At 38.8% G+C, this 21,357-nt stretch overlaps 1 protein-coding gene across 1 annotated transcript in view; it reads left to right on the top strand.

Annotated features, from left to right (window-relative positions):
* Positions 1-21,357, top strand: part of LOC124594116 (E3 ubiquitin-protein ligase lubel) — a 468,996-nt gene that overhangs the window by 393,237 nt on the left and 54,402 nt on the right. Inside the window, exons 18-20 of the mRNA XM_047132473.1 lie at positions 4,753-5,031; positions 7,399-7,488; positions 16,926-17,273. Coding sequence (XP_046988429.1) covers positions 4,753-5,031; positions 7,399-7,488; positions 16,926-17,273 — 717 coding nt within the window. The remainder of the gene's footprint in view (positions 1-4,752; positions 5,032-7,398; positions 7,489-16,925; positions 17,274-21,357) is intronic.

Genomic DNA, 21,357 nt, shown 5'->3' with positions numbered 1-21,357 from the left:
TGAGTGTGGTGAAGGAAACAGCATTTAAAGCTGGGCAATACTGCTGCTACTGATGCAGCCCGTCACCACAGGTGAGGTTGTTTATAAGACTGTCTGGGCTGCAGAGCAATTGGATGCCTCACAGGATGTGGAAAGATGGCATATGTAACCAGTGGCAGAGGGTTGACTGTAACAATGTTTTCTTCCATTGGAAACACTCTAGGCTGTTTTGTCGGCTTCAGCTGTTTGCATAACTTCCATCAGAGACAGATCTCATTTCCTCAATACATGGTTCCTCACTTGTTGATTTGGGCGTAAGTCACACTTTAATGTCTCAGATTAGAGAGTACACTTCGTCTGCCACACAAATATTTAAAACTAAAATTCTTGCTTAATTCATGTAGGTTGGCAGTCTAATCTGCAAATTATTTATTTGGGCCCTTTTTTGGTGCCAAAATTCTAACCTGACTGTAATAATATCTTTCTATGTTAAGAAATGTTGTTGAAATACACTATGTGATCAAAAAGTATCCAGACACCTGGCTGAAAATGTCTTAAAAGTTCGTGGCACCCTCCATTGGCAATGCTGGAATTCAGTATGGTGTTGGCCCACCCCTAGCCTTGATGACAGCTTCCAGTCTCACAGGTATACGTTCAATCAGGTGCTGGAGGGTTTCTTTGGGAATGGCACCCCATTCTTCATGGATTGCTGCACTGAGGAGAGGTGTTGATGTCAGTCAGTGAGGTCTGGCATGAAGTCGGCATTCCAAAACACCCCAAAGGTGTTCTATAGGATTCAGATCAGGACTCTGTACAGGCCAGTCCTTTACAGGAATATTACAGTCGTATAACCACTCCGCCACAGGCCGTGCATTATGAACAGGTGCTCGATCATGTTGAAAGATCAATTGCCATCCCCGAATTGCTCTTTGATAGTGAGAAGCAAGAAGGTGCTTAAAACATCAATGTAGGCTTGTGCTGCGACAGTGCCATGCAAAACAACAAGGGGTGCAAGCCCCCACCATGAAAAACACGACCACACCATAACACCACCACCCCTGAATTTTACTGTTGGCACTACACACGCTGGCTGATGACGTTCATCGGGCATTCACCATACCCACACCCTGGCATTGGCAATTTTTCTCACCTGCCGCCTAACTGTCATAGTACGATGGCTATCCACAAAGTACATCATATTTTGGAATTAAACATAAATAAAGTATTGGAAATTTTTTTTATTATATACAAATGAAAGACACACTTAAATACTACTTTTCTACATAGTTGCCATTTAAATTAAGGCACTTATCGTAGCGATGGACGAGCTTGGAAATTCCTTCATCATAAAATTTGGCCATCTGCACCTTCAACCACGTGGTTACCTCTTTTGGGACAGAAAAGCTGTGATTTTTGTGGATTTCCTGGAAAGAGGCACTACAATAAACTCTCAAAGGTATTGCCAAACTCTGCACAACCTCAGAAGAGCAATACAAAACAAGCACAGGAGAAAGTTGGGCTCAAAGATCTTGCTGATTCACGACAACACCCGGGCCCACACGGCAAACGCCACTCGTGAAGTTCTCGAATCTTTTAAGTGGGAGTTGTTTCCTCATCTGCCGTACAGTCCCAACCTGGCACCGAGCAACTTCCACTTATTCCCAGCAATGAAGAAGTGGTTGGCTATGCAGCATTTTGATGACGACACACAGCTTCAAGAAGAGGTAACCACATGGTTGAAGGTGCAGGCGGCCGAATTTTATGACAAAGGAATTTCCAAGCTCGTCCATCGCTAGGATAAGTGCCTTAATTTAATGGCAACTATGTAGAAAAGTAGTATTTAAGTGTGGCTTTCATCTGTATATAATAAAAAAATTTCCAATACTTTATTTATTTTTAATTCCAAAATGTAGTGTACTTTGTGGATAGCCCTCGTACTAGCAGTGGATCTTGATGCAGTTTGGAATTCCTGTGTGATGGTCTGAATAGATGTCTTCCTATTACACATTACAACCCTCTTCAACTGTCGGCTGTCTCTGTCAGTCAACAAATGAGGTTGACCTGTATGCTTCTGTGCTGTACATGTCCCTTCATGTTTCCACTTCACTATCACATAGGAAACAGTGGACCTAGGGATGTTTAGGAGTGTGGAAATCTCACTTACAGACGTATGACACAAGTGACACCCAATCATCTGACCACGTTCAAAGTCCATGAGTTCCGTGGAGTGCCCCATTCTGCTCTCTCACAATGACTAATGACTACTGAGGTCACTGATACCGAGTACCTGGCAGTAGGTGGCAGCATAATGCACCTAATATGAAAAACATATGTTTTTTGGGGTGTCTGGATACTTTTGATCACATAGTGTAAATCGTTTTTGTATTAGCTGATACAACTTGGAATTTCCTGACAAGAACGTGGCCTTCTGTCTTTCCATGTTAAATATTTGGCAAACCAAAAACCATAACTTCATTCCTCTGTATTAAGCATCGCACTCTTCATGTTGCTCGTTAAATGATGAGAAGAGTAAATATGGGTAGCATAGGAGATGTCCATGCTATATTTGCTAATACTAGCACTGCCTTTAATACATAATGGTTGTTAGCTCCTTCTAATGTAGCATGGTTTGCATTAGGAGTTATTGTAAATTGTCCATGGTTGAAAATTCACATTCTCAGCCAATCCAAAATAGTTTCAAGTCCAAATTACACGTGTCACAGGTCCCAAGTCATTGCCAATTTTGTAATAGGTGAACTACACCCACAAAATATGGACTCTAGTCACAAGAGGTAAATATAAAAGATGCTATTAAGAACAGTGGAAACTATCTTGAGTCCAATCCCAGCCATATCAGAGTCACATCTAGTATAACACCATATACAATAAAATAACACTTGTAGTGTGCACTCCACTGCTCGCATTAACACTGCTTTAAGCACTATTTGAGTTGAGGAACCACAGAGGTATGTTTAATGCAGTTGTTGAGTCATTCAGGAAATCTTGGATTACTACAGGTATCAAGATTTTTCACAGTGAGAGAAAGACATCTGCAAAAGAGCCAGATGAGTCAAGACCCAGGAGCACCTGCATATTATGATATTGAAAGAAATGTTACAGTTGTAGGCACATATTTTCTGAAAGTTACTGTTCAAGCCGTAAAATCAATTCATTACATTACTTCCTCGTAAGATAACTATCAACAAGAAACAACCTTCTGAGTAAGCTCATCTCCACAAAATGGGGTGGCAACCCACATACTTTACGTACGTCGGCACTTGCACTCTGCTACTCGGTTGCTGAATACGCTGCCCCAGTTTGGGAAAGATCAGCGCATGGGAAACGAGTGGATCCTCTGCTGAATGATGCCTGTCGCATAATCATGGGATGCTTAAGACCCACCCCGGTTAGCCAACTTTATTTGCTTAGTGGCATAGCTCCACCCAACATCAGACGAGCTATAGCAAGCGAAGCAGAGCGCCTCAAGCAGCTGCGCGACCAGTGCCATCCTCTCGTCGGACAAAACCCTCCACACACATGTCTAAAATCAAGACGGAGTTTCCTCACCTCAGTTCAACCGATCGAAACCTCAAAGCAAAAGGCCAGATTGTCAAAATGGAAAGCAACACTGCCTACGGGAGACCAGGCACCTCTAATCTCACCCAACAAACAATTGGCCTCTGGAAATGAACTAAAATGGCCATTATGGAGAACCCTCAACCGCCTACGAACTGGGGTGGGCAGATGCAACGTAAACATGTGTAAATGGGGATACCGAGACGGGACAGACACGTGCCAGTGCGGACAGACCCAAACAATGGACCACCTCCTGGAATGCAGCAACATGGGGGAAGTGTGCAGGAAAGAAGATCTGGCAAACGCTACGGCAGTGGCAGTTAAATGCGCTGAATTTTGGCGGGACGTGATATGATATATATACTATGTTTGTCTTTATATTGTAATGTGACTCCCCATTTTGGGTTTGTTTTACTTATACATATGTGCATTGTATTTGTATTTGTATGTATATATAATATGTGGGTTGTCTATGGCTTGGACACGATTAAATAAATAAATAAATAAATTACATTACTTACTGTCAATGAAATATTCAATGCTTTGTAATATAATATATTCCTTTGACAGGTAATCAGTGTTGTCATAAAAATGTTTATACTATATGCATACAATTAAAGAGAGTGACAGAATTTTGAAAGGTAGTCTACATGCAACAAATATTTATAATAATTAATTTTATAAAACAGATGATGAAATGGGTGCAAGTAGTTCAGAAGTACTGAAAAGGGACTGATAGCCTCTGCAGTTTGGTCCGTTAAGAACTCACACACACACACACACACACACACACACACACACACACACACACACACAGTACTGAAAACCAATACAGAGAAAGTTCGTGAAATTAAAATTCTGTGGCTGCTTCCTGAAATGAAAATCTTTGGGACTCTTAAAAGTAAAAGTTGCTGTCAGTGGGATAGGAAATTAAGAAAAAGATGAGAAAGTTATTTTTGTTGTTAAAGTCATCAGTTTGGTACAGCACACACTGACAAACACTGTTGTTTTTTTAATACAAATGTTACTGTAACTGTGTGTTTTGAGATATTAAAATGATATAAAGCAATTATAAGGATTTCTACTAATATAACAAAAATATAGTCTACACTATATTGTAACTCATTTTCATTTGAAACAGTAGAAAACAGGGAAAAATTTACTTAGTACACTACGAAACTAATTCTTTATTTGCAGATGGTGTCTATGTTGAAGTGCATCCATCGATGCTGCAAGGAATGTGCAAAAAATTACTTCACAATTCAGGTAACAGATCGAAGCATTGCAGATGCAGTTTGTCCTTTTTGCAAGGAACCAGAATTGAATGCTGATGATGAAGAGGAAGCATTGGAATATTTCAGTAATCTTGATATTCTCCTTAAAAGTTTCCTTGATGAACCTGTGCACGAACTTTTTCAGAGAAAGTTACGTGACCGCACTCTAATGAAGGATCCAAACTTCAAATGGTGTGTGAAGGTACAAAGCAACATAATGTTTTAATAAAGTCCTTGTATTCAACTCTTATTTGAATTAAATATTAAATGAACCAATACAAATAATATAGGTGATTAAGTCAATCAGTAAACTTGATGCCATTGTATTTTTCATATGAGGTCAATTCATTACATTACATACTGTCAATGAAATATTCAATGCTGTGTAATATAATATATTTCTTTGACAGATAATCAGTGTTGTCATTCAAATGTTTATACTATATGCATAGAATTACAAATTGTACTATGCTCAAATGAATCTTGGTCTAACTGAAGTTAAAATTGGATTATTATAAGGGATTTATGTAGGCTATTTCCTTAGTAAAGATGTATAATTTTACCAAGTATTTTTATATAAAAACTTGATATTGTATATATTGAATTATTAGAATGAGGAAATAACATTTGATATTACTTGCCTACTTATACTCAGTTCCTCCTGTTCTAAATAGCATATTGGGCAACAATTTTCCTCTAGCAAATTCACGCAGCTTCTCCCCAGTTCATGTTCATGCATTGAAGATCCCTTACAAAACTTTGTTTCCAGGTGTTACAAGGCCTTTCTCTGCTTCTGTATGCACTCATTGGGGGCCCCAACAGTGCTGATTTGGGGATTATTCCATCTTTCATATATAAGGCATTATGGAAAGCTTCAGTCTTCTTTCAGCAGTGATTCTGTGCAGGCTGTGTAGACCACTTCTTCACAGTACTTCAATCTTTAAAATTCACACCAAGCATAGTTGGTGAAAAAAAAATTGAGTTTGTGTGCTGATTTTACTTAAGTTTTTCAGGATTCACATTTGTATATTGCCATTGTTAGGATGACAGAGAAGTACAGCCAAAACTTTGTTGACATACCTACAGAGTCTAATGCCATATGGATCACATTCTTTGGAAGACTGCAGATGATTTCCCAGTTCTGCTACTGATGTTTATCTACATTCCCTTTGTTACAAATAAGGTGGCCAAAAAATGGAAATCAATGAGCTTCTCTTCTTGTAGTACCTTCTCCTACACTGTAATTCAAATAGATACATATTCACTGTGTTTGTCTTATCATTTATTTTTGGCCCCACAGAACTGGTCATTCTGTCTAGCTTCCTAGTCTTTACTTATAAACTTTGCGGTGTTTTTGCCAGAAGAATGATTTAATCAGCTAAATACAGATCCATAAGGTTAGATTGCTCATTCCAACACATGCCCAAGTTCAAGTTTTCCATAGTTTTTCTCATTATGAATTCTGTGACTAATATGGAAAAGAATGGTAACAAAATGCATCTTTGTTTTATTCCTGTCAGAATGGTAAAGAAAGGGATGTTCCCATCTCCTGTTCTTATACTTCAACTTGAGTCTAGATATAGATTTCTGGAAACATCAGTGAGATGATTGGGAATTCTATATAGACATAGAGTATTCCACAATGATTCTCAGCACATACCAACAGAAGTTCTTTTAAAATTGATAAAGTTGTGTGCAGTGGATTGTTGAATTATATGCATTATTCTATTACGTTTCATAGAACAAGTATTTCTTTGGAACAGGATTTCCCACTTTGAAAGCCAGTCTGGTCTTTTTTTAGTTGACAATCTGCTGCTTCATGTATATTTTTTTAAAAGTATGATGCAAAAGACATTGCCTGGCACAAAATGTGTATGATATCTCTCCAATTTGTACATTCAGTTGGATTTCCTTTCTTCAGTAGTGTAACAATGATGCCATGTCTCCAGTCTTGTGGGACTTGCCTTGCTCACCAGTAGATATTGCACAATATTATAATTTATTAATTTACACAATTCAACATCAGCACCCTAACTTATTTATTATAAACTCATTGAATTCTAGTGCCATGTAAAATACCTTTCTTTTTATCAATTTCGTCAATATACTCTGGAATTAATAAGAGAGCACTGTTAGATTGTTTATTGCAATATCCAAGACCGACATTTGTAATTACTGGTGACTTTTGGTAATCTGGCATTAGATATGTCAGTTTCTTGTGTTATATTAGTGTATTCACTTCTTAAGGACAAATCTGTTAATATTTTCTTTGCGTAAATTACACAGTGTACTAGAGAATGTTGTAATATTCAGTTTTTTAAATGTTATTTCCGTTTTCCTCATGTTGTAAAGAGTGATGAATGCTCTTAATATCTGTTGTTTCACCACTGAAACATCATTTATTTAATTTGTTTTTTAGGCAGTAGAGTTTTGCTTAACAGCTGTGCAATATATGTAGTCAGCCTGCTACATAAATTTCTTACTAAAGCTTTCACACAGATTGTAACAGGATGGATTTTAAATATTGTGAAACAAGAAACCTAAAACATTACTTTTCTTTTTTTTTCAGTGTTCATCTGGCTTCATAGCCAATCCCCGTCAAAAGCGACTGGTTTGTCCGGACTGTCGATCTGTAACATGTGCCTCATGCAGAAGACCTGTAAGTACAGTGATAAGCAACACAGGAAATGAAGGATTGTTATTTTATAGTGTTATAATACCATCATCTACACAATCCTCAATGACACGAGAGTAGGGATGAACTAAACGTGAAAGAAAGATGAGGCTCCTATGATACTAATACATAATCACTAGGATGTGACATACATAGAAAATGTAAAAGAATACCACAGATATATGCACCAGCATCCAAAAGTTAAGCATACATGAGAAAGGTGCAAAATCAGAAGAGAAAATGTGAACACTTACAGTAAATGGTCAGGATTTCTCCACCAACTAGAACCACACTATCGCTATAGGAAAGAAAAATCACTGATTCAAACAAGTATGTGTTTCAACGAAAATGAAAAACAGTGTATTTATCTCATAATGTCTCTGTTGTTTGCCTTTTCATTTTGAGCAGAATGTAGTCCATTGGTGTTCACAATTTAACAATAAAAAGATGTCATCTGGAAACTGTTTTGTGCAGTAGGAATCCTTGCGCTTTTGTTTGAATAGGTTATGGTTGTTTCAGGAGTTGCATGTTTAAATCAGTGTATCAGAATTGCAGAGTGGTTGGTCGATATGTCATATATCTCGTAATATGTGTGACACTCCAGATAATGCAGAGATGGGTTTTATTGTGGAGTCATCAGCATTGTGATTGAACCATACCTCAACGAAGAAATGTACTCTCAGCAGCAAATCATTGTTTAGTTTAAAGAATGATTTAGTGTGCACATTTATCTGGAGAGAAAGTTGTAGCAGTTGTAATAACATCATCAGTGTGGAAAAGAGCCGTGAGATATTGGTGTAAGGAGTTGCATTGAATGTGTGTCTGAAGATTATCTTCACTGATGATTGTAAGGAAGTAAGATTAGGGTTTAACACCCCCTTAATGTTGAGATCATTAGAAGTAGGACACAAGGTCAGATTGGAGATGGTAATTGGCTGTGTGATTTTCATATACATTAAATGATTTATGGAAATTTATGGAAAGCTAAATCTGGATGGTCATATGATACTTTAAATAGCAATCCTATCCTCCTGTGCACCAGCATCTTAATCACTATTGTGTCTCATTTGATCTGTTGATTAGAAAAGTACCTGTATGAAACATAGCAACCATATTTGTGGTTTTTTGGAAGTGCTGATGGTTCATATTTTCTTTTCATGGATGATACTAGAAGTCTGCATCAAGAAGTCCTTGCAAATTTCTTGTAGTTGGAGACGTGCAGCTCATGGACTTGCTATGAAGTCTCTGTGTTTGAGTCCCATAGAACATGCGTGCGATATGTTGTGGAGGTGAACAGCATTTTGGCAGTTGCCAAGGAATTACAAAGGGCTTTTCCTGATTTCTGCTTAGTTTTTTCTCACGAGGGAATAGTTCAATAAGACAAGGTGAAACCTATCCTGAAATTTTTTACACAGGAAGAAGACAATGACAGAAATGCACTGTCAAAATTTTAGTTGCTAAGAGGCACTGCAAGTATTTAAAAAAAGTAGCTGAAAATTGCCAGATTTGTAGTGCACCAGGTGGGGGTAGAAATGTACACCCCAACTGGTGCTGTAGCAACTGTGTATGCACTACTAGACACGCACACGCACACACCTACCTGAGGTTTGCAGTATATTTGTAAACAGGAAACGTGACACAGCCTGATCGTAATTTGTAAAGGACATTTCAGGTTACCCGTTCATTGATAGTTTCTCCGACACTACAATACACAGTTACTATTTTCTTGAATGAGCCACTCAAGTAACATCTATTACAAATTATCAGTTGCTTTTTGCACTATTGGTAAATATTTACCATACAGATAAAGCTGAATGAATATTTATTGTGCTTTTGTAAGGCGTGCCTGCTAATAGAACCTTTTAGTTCCCTTTCAGTTTCACAGTAATATGGAATCCAATTAATGTTCTCAATTTAGCAATGATGAAATATGAGGAATGTGGTTTCCAGCCGAAATCACCTACTTCCCATGAAGAAGTACATATATGTCATTTGTTAGTTGATTTCCTTGACATCATTTGAATGATATCAACATTTCATTTCAAATTATGGATACGTTAGAAGAAATAGGATACAACTGTGATGATTCCATGAATTGTGGTTCGGATGACATCAGTTGTGCCAGTAACAGTTCTGAAGAAGAATACCTTCCAAGCATAAAAAAAAAAAAACATGTACTTCAGTGTGCAAAGATATTTTCATTTTGTAAAATTAGAGTATGAATTGTACAAATTGAAGAATGAATTACACGAAATAAGAAATATGTGCCAAAAGGAAACCCGAAACCATCTGAATGAAAAACTGTTCGAAAGATTTAGAACTGCTCATGAGGGGCTATGTACCATTATTGGTGGAGATCTGTGAGACTGGGCCCTCCAAATTGCATCTGACATGAACACTGCTAATTTCTGGGCTTCGTCAACCTGGCTATGCAGGTTCAAGGAATCATACATAGGAAGTCGCCAAATTACCGAGTTTATTATGTAAGCATGTAGAGCAGCTGTCAGTGAAAGACAATGCTATAGGAGAAATTCATATCTGATGTAAAGATGAAACTTGCTGTTATCTGTGCAACTGCTGTTTATAACACTGATCAGTCAGGTTTCATGAAAGAAATGCGTGCACACTGCACTTTATCATTTCGAGGTGAAAAAAAGACAGAGTCGGCTGCCCAATCAATGAATGCAATGACACATTCATACAAGATAATGCCAGTAATAAGTATGAGTGGTTTACTAAAATAATAAATGGACTGTTTAGTTGCAAAAAGCTTGTAATCAACATATCAAAATCTGGAAAAATGGCAAAGAATAATTTTCAACATTCCATTCGAAATGTATTCCTACCAGCTACAGAAATTAATTCATTACTTTTGTTGGATTTATGGTCTGGACATAATGATGCCTCTGTTTTTGTGGTGGATGTTGAAAAGCTGTAGATGTAATGTGGCTTCCGCCTGGAACTACTAGTGTGATCCAACCCCTCGATAAAGAATTTATTTGACAGTGGAAAGCATTTTTCAGGGAATTATCAGACAACTTAATTTCTGATACCTCTCTTTTATTTCAGATTTATCAGCGGAACAGTACTCTTAAGTTCCAGTCATTTGTGATTTACCAATTTTCTTCACCATGCTTTACGAATCTGAGCAAATAAGCCTGGTATGCAGCACAATGTGCAGAACAATGGCCGGGACCATTTCTGACTCCAGCCCAGTTCTGTCTAAATGAAACTAGTGGTTACTGTGAAGTGGTTGACTGCATCAATTCTTCCTTTGTCCAGTGTGTCCAGTTCAAGAAAAATGTGTTTTTTTTTTTTTGTTTTTTTTTCATTCAATAGACAATTCACATCTTTGTGATGACTACAGGGAATAAACAAAAAAACTATTTCACTGATAGTCAAATGTACAACATTCAGACATTATTACAATGGATGGCCTACAGGAATTGTTATAAAATGTAGTACTGCAAGACACATTTCATTTCAACAAGTTAAAAGTCCTAATTGATGGAAGTTGTCTGTGACATCAAACACAAGGGTCTATTTTCTCTGCTAGCCACTTTTATCAGAATTACTTGTGCAAGAATTTCGGTATGAAGTTATTCAAAAAAATGTTTGTATAGTTTATGCCAGGTTTTTACTGGAGCAAAAAAGCTAAGAAGCATGAGCAAAAGAGAATTCTGTCTAGTGTACCTAGTAGGCCTCTCACAGGTCTTTCAACTGGACACCACTGCGGGTACTTGTGTGTCCCTAACCTTGCTCAGTTACCTAATTGGAAAATGGAGAACTGTGGCTTAACATAGAAAATGAACCACATGTCTTTCATGGCCAGTCCAACATCTGTGAAAAGTGAATGCTGAGTTAAAAATCATAGTGAAAAAGTTTTGGTCTGAACAGGTTTTGATCCCATGCTCTCTGGATCACGAAGCATGTGCTTTGCCACTAGACCATTTTTATTTTAGAAAAAAATAGATAAATATGACCATTAGACCTTACATGTATAGTGAAAACACTAGCTGTCACCTCTTGAGGTGATGCTCAATGTCGGTAATTGGTGTTCTTGAATGAAATTTTTACTCTGCAGCAGAGTGTGTGCTGATATGAAACTTCCTGGCAGATTAAAACTGTGTGCCAGACTGAGACTCAAACTTGGGACCTTTTCCTTTTATGAGCAAGTGCTCTAAACAAATGAGCTACACAAATATGACTCACAACCAATCCTCACAGCTTTAATTCTGCCAGTACCTCATCTCCTACCTTCCAAGCTTCACAGAAGCTCTCCCGCAAAACTTGCAGAACTGGCACTCCTGGAAGAAAGGATACTGTGGAGACATGGCTTTGCCATAGCCTCAGTGATGTTACCAATAATGAAATTTTCACTCCGAAGTGGAGTGTGCACTGATCTGAAGCTTCCTGGCAGGTTAAAACTGTGTGCAGGACCAAGACTTGGACTTGGGACTATTGCCTTGCACAGGCAAATGCTCTACCATCTGAGCTACCCAAGCACAACTCATGACCCCTCCTTACAGTTTAAATTCTGCCAGTACTTAGTCTCCTATCCTCCAAACTTCCCAGAAGCTCTTCTGTGAACCTTGTAGAACTAACATTCCTGGAAGAAAGGATATTGTGGAGACATGGCTTAGCCACAGCCTGGGTGATGTTTCCAGAATGGGATTCACAATCTGCAGCGGAGAGTGTGCTGATATGAAACTTCCTGGCAATTTAAAACTGTGTGCTGGACTGAGACTCGAACTCCTTTCATGGGCAACAGTCCTGAGTTCAAGTCTTTGTCCGGCACACAGTTTTAATCTGTCAGGAAGTTTCATATCAGCACACACTCCACTTCAGAGTGAAAATTTCATTCTGGAAACATTCTCCAGGCTGTGGCTAAGCTATGTCTCCACAATATCCTTTCTTCCATGAGTGCTAGTCCTGCAAAGTTCACAGAAGAGCTTCTGGGAAGTTTGGAAGATAGGAGATGGGGTACTGGCAGAATTGAAACTGTGAGGAGGGGTCGTGAGTCATGCTTGGGTAGCTCAGATGGCAGAACATTTGCCCGCACAAGGCAATGTTCCCAAGTTTAAGTGTTAGTCCAGAACACAGTTTTAATCTGCCAGGAAATTTTAATTAGTGTTATAAATTTCTTCCCAATGATAATGAGAAAACAGGGAAAAATGGCAGCTGACATAGAAGGAAAATTCTGGACAGGTGCTAAGGAGAGATGGAGAGGTAATTCCATGTAAAGTGCATGATCTCCATACATGTCACGCTTCCATACAAATTGAGACACTTAAATTCTTCCTTCTGCGCACCATTTTGCTTACTCATTCAAGAACAGTGTGCTCGCCTTGCATAATAATCCTCACTGAATGGCAAAGTTCCTCATTGTGGCTCTAACAAGATAGAGTTGTATCCTGTATTCTGAACATTAGCTCCAAAAACCGAAAACTAATAACACAGTTTTCATAGGCAATGTTCACTACCTCATGTTCTCTTCTGTTCCCCCTATCATAAATGATTCTACCTATATACAAGCAAATCGTAATGAATTTTCTGCAAATGCTCATTTGCACATGTTCACTTCCATTCACTTCCATTTGCTCCATTGTAAAGCAGGCTTTAGGTGCTTAAAATTGGTGTCTGTGAATTCTGGATAATTCTGCTATGCAGCACTGTGTGAGTAATTCACTGAGTCATGTGCTAGGTGGGCAGGGCTGTACAAACCATTGTTATAAGCTTTTCTACATGTGACAAAAATGTGTAACTTCAACATTTTTTACAAAATACTTACAGTGTATCTTAGCAGCTAAATTTTTGGCAGTGCATTTCTTTTGTCATCTTCTTCCTCTGAAAAACATTTCAGGGTAGGTTTCAACTTGTCTTATTGGACCATTCCCTTGTCAGAAATAATGACTAACAACTACTGCCACATTTTGAGTGACTTTATGGAGAGCATATGACATTGCTGTTAAATGTATATGGCACTTAGGGGTAGCCATTTTCTGTATTAATTGTTTTGTTGTTGTGAAAGAGATTGTAGACTCCTGTTTTCCTTTATTCTTAATTATGTTTAACTTTTTAACACCAGAACACACAGGAAAGAATAGCTAATATGAAACTCCAACCAGATGTAAATAGAAGAAGCATTTAGTTACAGTTACTTACATTTACTTACACTCATGGCAGCATTCACAAACAGAAAGAAAAAAGACTTGCTACCTTTTATGGTGCCAAGAGACCCTTTGTTCACTGACTACATCTCAGTAATCAGTAAGCAACTATGAAAGTGAACTTAACCATTGCCCCATTTCCAAGACAGTGACAATAATGGAAATTAGTATGCAGTGAACAACTGAGCAGCAAAATTTTATACATTGGAAGTAAGTAAAGCAGATTTTAAAGATGAGTTTTTCAGAGGATGTTAGGTGGTATTAAAGTGAGTACTCATGTTTTTGGTTCTTATGGTTTGATAAACTAGTAAAAAACAACAGCTATACACAAGCACACCCCATTCCTCAATCCCTTGAGAACTGAGTTGAAATATGGAACTACTTCATATTCTTTTTCTCGCTGGTTTTATTGTCATACAGATTTAATGTCTGAGAGGAATTCTTTGATCCACTTGTTCTGCAATGAATAATGAATTAACTGTTGGGGCTGAGAGCTGACCCACGAGTGGCTGAGAATGCAGCCATTTGTCGCTCAGGAAAAGGTGCTGCTTCCTTGCTGGACGAAGACTGTAGAGTGTTGGTCACTAGAAGCACACTGTGAATCTTAGTGAAATGCCCTGATTGCAATAGTCCTTTATTTATTTTAGTACAGAGGAGGACTTCAGCGGTTGGGAGGCTATTGCCTCCAGCAGCCTAGTCAGTTCCTGATGGGCCTGCACTGATGTCACCAACTGATGACCCAGGAGAAGGTTGTGCTATAAGTGATGACTGCCGGTGTCACAATGACTACTGAAAGTTGATGCTGCCTTGTGTGACCATTGATGTGTGACAGACACAGCTTCTGACAACCTGACTGCTGTGGGGTTGCAGTGTACCACACCGGGAAGTACAGCGTTTAAGCCATGGTGCCCACCATGGCCAAAGTCAAAGGCATATGCCCACACTGGGTGGTGATCAGCAATGACGAGGGCTTACAGAAATTTGTGAAACAAGAGTGTAGCCAGTCACCTCCTAGGCCAGGTTTGAACATGTGACTTACCAAGGAGGTTGGTCACCAATGGAACATAGTCATCTTGAGGGGGGGGGGGGGGGGGTTGGATGAGTGTTTATGAGGGCAGTACTTGTTCAACAGCAGCACTCCCACTCCAGAAAGGATAAAAGGCTGCAGCAGACAGATGTTACCACTGGATGCTGATGACTTCATTCATTCTGATTTTCTTGTTTAGTCAGGTCCTGCAGGATCCTAGCTGAAATGTAATACTGCCCAACTTTACCCTTCAGAAGTACTGGATAGCTTCTTCTGCTTCATCAGCATGCTAACTAGGTACTCTTCCATTCTGAATACTCCTTGCAAAACAGTGTCTGGACTTCAAGCTGACAATAACTTCCTTCAGTACAATGTCATTTTGCTGATTATCACAGGAACAGGCTATCAAACCTGATGGTGTCATTGTGTAACATGATAAAAGAAAAAAATTAAAGCTGTTTCTCAGCTTAAGATGCTCACTTTCTAAGTATTAAGAGAAATTTGAGGCAAAAAAACAATTACATATACACTCTTGCCTCTCAAGCATCAGATTAGTTTTATTCTAACATAATCAGAATGGGGAAGCTGAGTTCAGAATGCTCAGTGACAGAGGTTGACCGCGAAATTAAGTACAGTTGTAATACTTCTGTTTACACCTATTTTTAACAGTGTTTCTTGCTTTCATATTTATGCTTTTTTTATTTGCTTTCCATGACCAAAATTATAAAAGTAGATGAAATTTGTACCAACCTGCACATATGTTTACTTATTTGAATAATGAAAATTGAAATCTCATTAAATATTAATGAAGTTCCATACCTCTAAATCAAAATGTATTGTGAAACTGTATGGTAATAGTATCACTAAAATAAAATTTCAGTGGGCATGATTGGTGTTACAACAGAGAACTGCAGTAAGTCTGGCACTGTCAAGATCATTTTAGTTTTTAATATGTTCTTTGTGAAAAAATGTCTGGTTTGATTTTTGAACAGCACAAAAATTGCAGGAAAGTAAGAATACTTAGTGTACACTCCAGCCATTCTCGCAAGTCACTGAAGTGGTTGCTAATCTGACTGAGATCACAATGGATGGAAGCTACAGCTTTCTTTCATTCACACATCATGTTTTGTAGATGCCGTCAGGAGGGAGAACTCTCAAGAATACAGAACAGATCTTACAAATCAATTGTTACATTTTATTACCAGTCTGAAAACAGGGAAAAACTGTTCCAATAGCTCCAATTTAAGCTTTCAGTTACATTTTTATGTCCAACTTTATTATACTTCCGAGTAATCAAGTAAATTTTTTTGTGTGGTGTTTGTAGTGAGAGCTACTGGTGGGGTAATTTTAGTCAGTGGAATTGATTTAACACGGAACTGATTTTCATTCTTGACCTAAACTTTGATACTGTGTTTAGCAGTGTATATCACCCACATTCCATTTATTTCTATAAAATCATTAACACTGCACAGAAAGTAATGCAAAAACAGTTAATACATATTTCTGGGTTCTTATGTAACAAGCTTCACCAGGAACTGTCTGGCATCATGCTGTTATTTACGCTAGGTCATATGACTATTTATCAAGCTTTATCTACTACTGAGTACTTTTTCATGTTGTATGTACTATCATCAAACGTTTTCTTGAGCAATAATACAGCAAGGGACACACACTGTTTGTTCCGGATTCCGGAGAGAAGAGACATGGTCATGGGGTCCCCCCCCCCCCCCCCCTGCCACACACACACACACACACAGAGTAAAAAAAAAAGCAAAAGCACTCTAATAACCACTCACTGATAGAAACAAATTGTTATGATTATATTAAAACATGTTATATTCCTTTATCTTATGCTTCATACCACACATTTATAAGATTGTAAATGAAACACGCAGATAATAAACATTGAAATACTTTGTGCCATCAAAATTGAAAGCATCTTCTTGACAGATTCAGTAATCATAGGTACTGTTGCAGATTATGCATCATGTATCAGAAACATGTGCTGCTCTAATGATTACTACACTACTGTAGCACAGACGTAATATTGTTTCAGCAACAAGATAAACAATGATTAGAGACACAATGCTAGTGGCTCAGTGCCTTATGTCTTCTACCAATTCAGCATCAGGAAGCCAAATAGTCTAGAAAATGTTCAGACAGTAAAATAACTTATATCAGACATGACAGAAGCACGTACCATTATGCATTCTCCGTGATTTCAGTGGGAGGTCCAGCATGAGGGCCTAAGCTGCAAAGAGTTTGCTGAATGGAAGGAGGCTAATGACCCAGAGTACCAGGCAGCAGGACTGGCACGCCATCTGGCAGAGCATGGAATTGACTGCCCCAAGTGTCACTTCCGTTTCTCATTAGCACGTGGTGGATGCATGCACTTCACCTGCTCACAGTGCAAGTACGAATTCTGTTGTGGCTGTGGGAAACCTTTCCTCATGGGTGCCAAATGTGGGCTGACTGAATACTGTGCTAAGCTGGGTCTACATGCTCATCATCCTCGTAACTGCCTGTTTTATCTTCGCGACAAAGAACCAGGAGATCTTCAGAAGCTGTTGCAGGTATTATCAGATACTTATTTGTGTACCTATCATATAGTATGTTTGAAAATAGTGGATAGCAAATATTTCAGGAAGTATTAGTGTAAACAATTTTGAGTAAAAGTATTCATGAAAACTTTGTCATTGAGTCCCAGGCTACAGCTGTTTGTATGTGTCATCTAAAGTAAAATCTCAGGAAAAATATCAAGGTTAGAGGGAAGGCTTATTAGCCGGAAAACATTTTAATACCTTTACATATGTTACTTTTTTTAATTTCTCAGTTCAACACAATTTCCAATTCTCTTTGAAATTTGTAGACCTTATAAGGTCATGCTAATATTACTTTAAGATTGTAACTGATGTTCATGATGTGAGCTGCTAATCTGTCTTGAGTATTTACACTTACTTTGCAGTCACTGGTTTTCAACTGCACCCATACACAGTGCAACACAGTAAGATTTGTTAATCTTTAACTGTCAAAACATGTGACCTCAGTGCTGTTTTCTTACTTTGAGAAAGTAAGCATTAGGTAGTGTACCACCTTATGGCTAGACTGTAAAGAGATGGTGTTATGCTGAAACATCAGCATTCTTGCAGCCAAAATGAAATCTTATGGTAATACGAAGAGCTTGCACACATGTCCTGTTAAGAGTTCATAAAACATGACCAGAACTGATACATCCCAAATGTACAGTGAAATGTTTCACACAAACACACACATATGGCACCAAAAAACCTAGACTCTTAATGCAGCACTGTATGGTTAAATGATGATGGCATCCTCTTGGGTAAAATATTCCGGAGGTAAAATAGTCCCCCATTCGGATCTCCAGGTGGGGACTACTCAAGAGGACGTCGTTATCAGGAGAAAGAAAACTGGCATTCTACGGATCGGAGCGTGGAATGTCCGACCCCTTAATCGGGCAGGTAGGTTAGAAAATTTAAAAAGGGAAATGGATATGTTAAAGTTAGATATAGTGGGAATTAGTGAAGTTTGGTGGCAGGAGGAACAAGACTTCTGGTCAGGTGAATACAGGGTTATAAATAAAAAATCAAATAGGGGTAATGCAGGAGTAGGTTTAATAATGAATAGAAAATAGGAGTGCGGGTAAGCTACTACAAACAGCATAGTGAACGTATTATAGTGGCCAAGATAGACATGAAGCCCATGCTTACTACAGTAGTACAAGTTTATATGCCAACTAGCTCTGCAGATAACGAAGAAATTGAAGAAATGTATGATGAGATAAAAGAAATTATTCAGGTAGTGGAGGGAGACGAAAATTTAATAGTCATGGGTGACTGGAATTCGACAGTAGGAAAAGGGAGAGAAGGAAACATAGTAGGTGAATATGGATTGAGGCTAAGAAATGAAAGAGGAAGCCGTCTGTTAGAATTTTGCACAGAGTATAACTTAATCATAGCTAACACTTGGTTCAAGAATCATAAAAGAAGGTTGTATACATGGAAGAATCCTGGAGACACTAAAAGGTATCAGATGGATTATATAATGGTAAGACAGAGATTTAGAAACCAGGTTTCAAATTGTAGGACATTTCCAGGGGCAGATGTGGACTCTGACCACAATCTATTGGTTATGAACTGTAGATTAAAACTGAAGAAATTGCAAAAAGGTGGGAACTTAAGGAGATGGGACCTGGATAAACTGACTAAACCAGAGGTTGTACAGAGTTTCAGGGACAGCATAAGGGAACAATTGACAGGAATGGAGGAAAGAAATACAGTGGAAGAAGAATGGGTAGCTCTGAGGGATGAAGTAGTGAAGGCAGCAGAGGATCAAGTAGGTAAAAAGACGAGGGCTAGTATAAATCCTTGGATAACAGAAGAAATATTGAATTTAATTGATGAGAGAAGAAAATATAAAAATGCAGTAAATGAAGCAGGCAAAAAGGAATACAAACGTCTCAAAAATGAGATCAACAGGAAGTGCAAAATGGCTAAGCAGGTATGACTAGAGGACAAATGTAAGGATGTAGAGGCTTATCTCACAAGGGGTAAGATAGATACAGCCTACAGGAAAATTAAAGAGACCTTTGGAGAAAAGAGAGCCACTTGTATGAATATCAAGAGCTCAGATGGAAACCCAGTTCTAAGCAAAGAGGGGAAAGCAGAAAAGTGGAAGGAGTATATAGAGGGTCTATACAAGGGCGATGTACTTGTGGACAATATTATGGAAATGGATGTAGATGAAGATGAAATGGGAGATACGATACTGCGTGAAGAGTTTGACAGAGCACTGAAAGACCTGAGTCAAAACAAGGCCCCGGGAGTAGACAACATTCCATTAGAACTACTGACGGCCTTGGGAGAGCCAGTCCTGACAAAACTCTACCATCTGGTGAGCAAGATGTATGAGACAGGCGAAATACCCTCAGACTTCAAGAAGAATATAATAATTCCAATCCCAAAGAAAGCAGGTGTTGACAGATGTGAATATTGCCGAACTAACAGTTTAATAAGTCACAGCTGCAAAATACTAATACGAATTCTTTACAGATGAATGGAAAAACTGGTAGAAGCTGACCTCAGGGAAGATCAGTTTGGATTCCGTAGAAATGTTGGAACACATGAGGCAATACCGACCTTACGACTTATCTTAGAAGAAAGATTAAGGAAAGGCAAACCTACATTTCTAGCATTTGTAGACTTAGAGAAAGCTTTTGACAATGTTGACTGGAATACTCTCTTTCAAATCCTGAAGGTGGCAGGGGTAAAATACAGGGAGCAAAAGGCTATTTATAATTTGTACAGAAACCAGATGGCAGTTATAAGAGTCGAGGGGCATGAAAGGAAAGCAGTGGTTGGGAAGGGAGTGAGACGGGTTTGTAGCCTCTCCCCGATGTTATTCAATCTGTATATTGAGCAAGCAGTAAAGGAAAAAAAAGAAAAGTTTCGAGTAGGTATTAAAATCCAGGGAGAAGAAATAAAAACTTTGAGGTTCGCAGATGACACTGTAATTCTGTCAGAGACAGCAAAGGACTTGGAAGAGCAGTTGAACGGAATGGACAGTGTCTTGAAAGGAGGATATAAGATGAACATCAACAAAAGCAAAACGAGGATAATGGAATGTAGTCGAATTAAGGCGGGTGATGCTGCGGGAATTAGATTAGGAAATGAGACACTTAAAGTAGTAAAGGAGTTTTGCTATTTGGGGAGCAAAATAACTGATGATGGTCGAAGTAGAGAGGATATAAAATGTAGACTGGCAATGGCAAGGAAAGCGTTTCTGAAGAAGAGAAATTTAACATCGAGTATAGATTAAAGTGTCAGGAAGTCATTTCTGAAAGTATTTGTATGGAGTGTAGCCATGCATGGAAGTGAAATATGGACAGTAAATAGTTTGGACAAGAAGAGAATAGAAGCCTTCGAAATGTGGTGCTACAGAAGAATGTTGAAGATTAGGTGGGTAGATCACATAACTAATGAGGAGGTATTGAATAGAATTGGGGAGAAGAGAAATTTGTGGCACAACTTGACTAGAAGAAGGGATCAGTTGGTAGGACATGTCCTGAGACATCAAGGGATCACAAATTTAGCATTGGAGGGCAGTGTGGAGGGTAAAAATCGTAGAGGGAGACCAAGAGATGAATACACTAAGCAGATTCAGAAGGATTTAGGTTGCAGTAGGTACTGGGAGATGAAGGAGCTTGCACAGGATAGATTAACATGGAGAGCTGCATCAAACCAGTCTCAGGACTGAAGACCACAACAACAACAACAACTGCTGGTGGAATATAATGGTGCAGTGGGGGATGTGTTGGGTAGATGGGGGAGAGGTGGGAGGCAGGGAGGGGTTTGGAGGTGGGTGGCTTGTGGCTGTGCAGGAGGCAGCTGGTTCACCATCTAAGAATGTGGGAGGGGGGGGGGGGGGGGTGACAGGTGCATGGGCTAGGCATATGATGCACGATTGTTGAAGCCAGTGGTGAGCAGTACATGCTGAAGGTGACATCAGGATATGAATTTGGATGGGACTGATGGGACAGAGGAAGAGGAAACTCTTGGGTGGAGGGTGTGGGCACAGTGGGTTACTAGAGATTGAGGTCAGAATGATTACAGGAGTGAAAATGTGTGTGTGTGTGTGTGT

The sequence above is a fragment of the Schistocerca americana genome, chromosome 2 (assembly GCF_021461395.2).
Source record: "Schistocerca americana isolate TAMUIC-IGC-003095 chromosome 2, iqSchAmer2.1, whole genome shotgun sequence".
NCBI classification, from domain to species: domain Eukaryota; kingdom Metazoa; phylum Arthropoda; class Insecta; order Orthoptera; family Acrididae; genus Schistocerca; species Schistocerca americana.
Note: the sequence above shows the minus strand (reverse complement) of the source record. Positions and strands in the feature narration are given on the sequence as shown.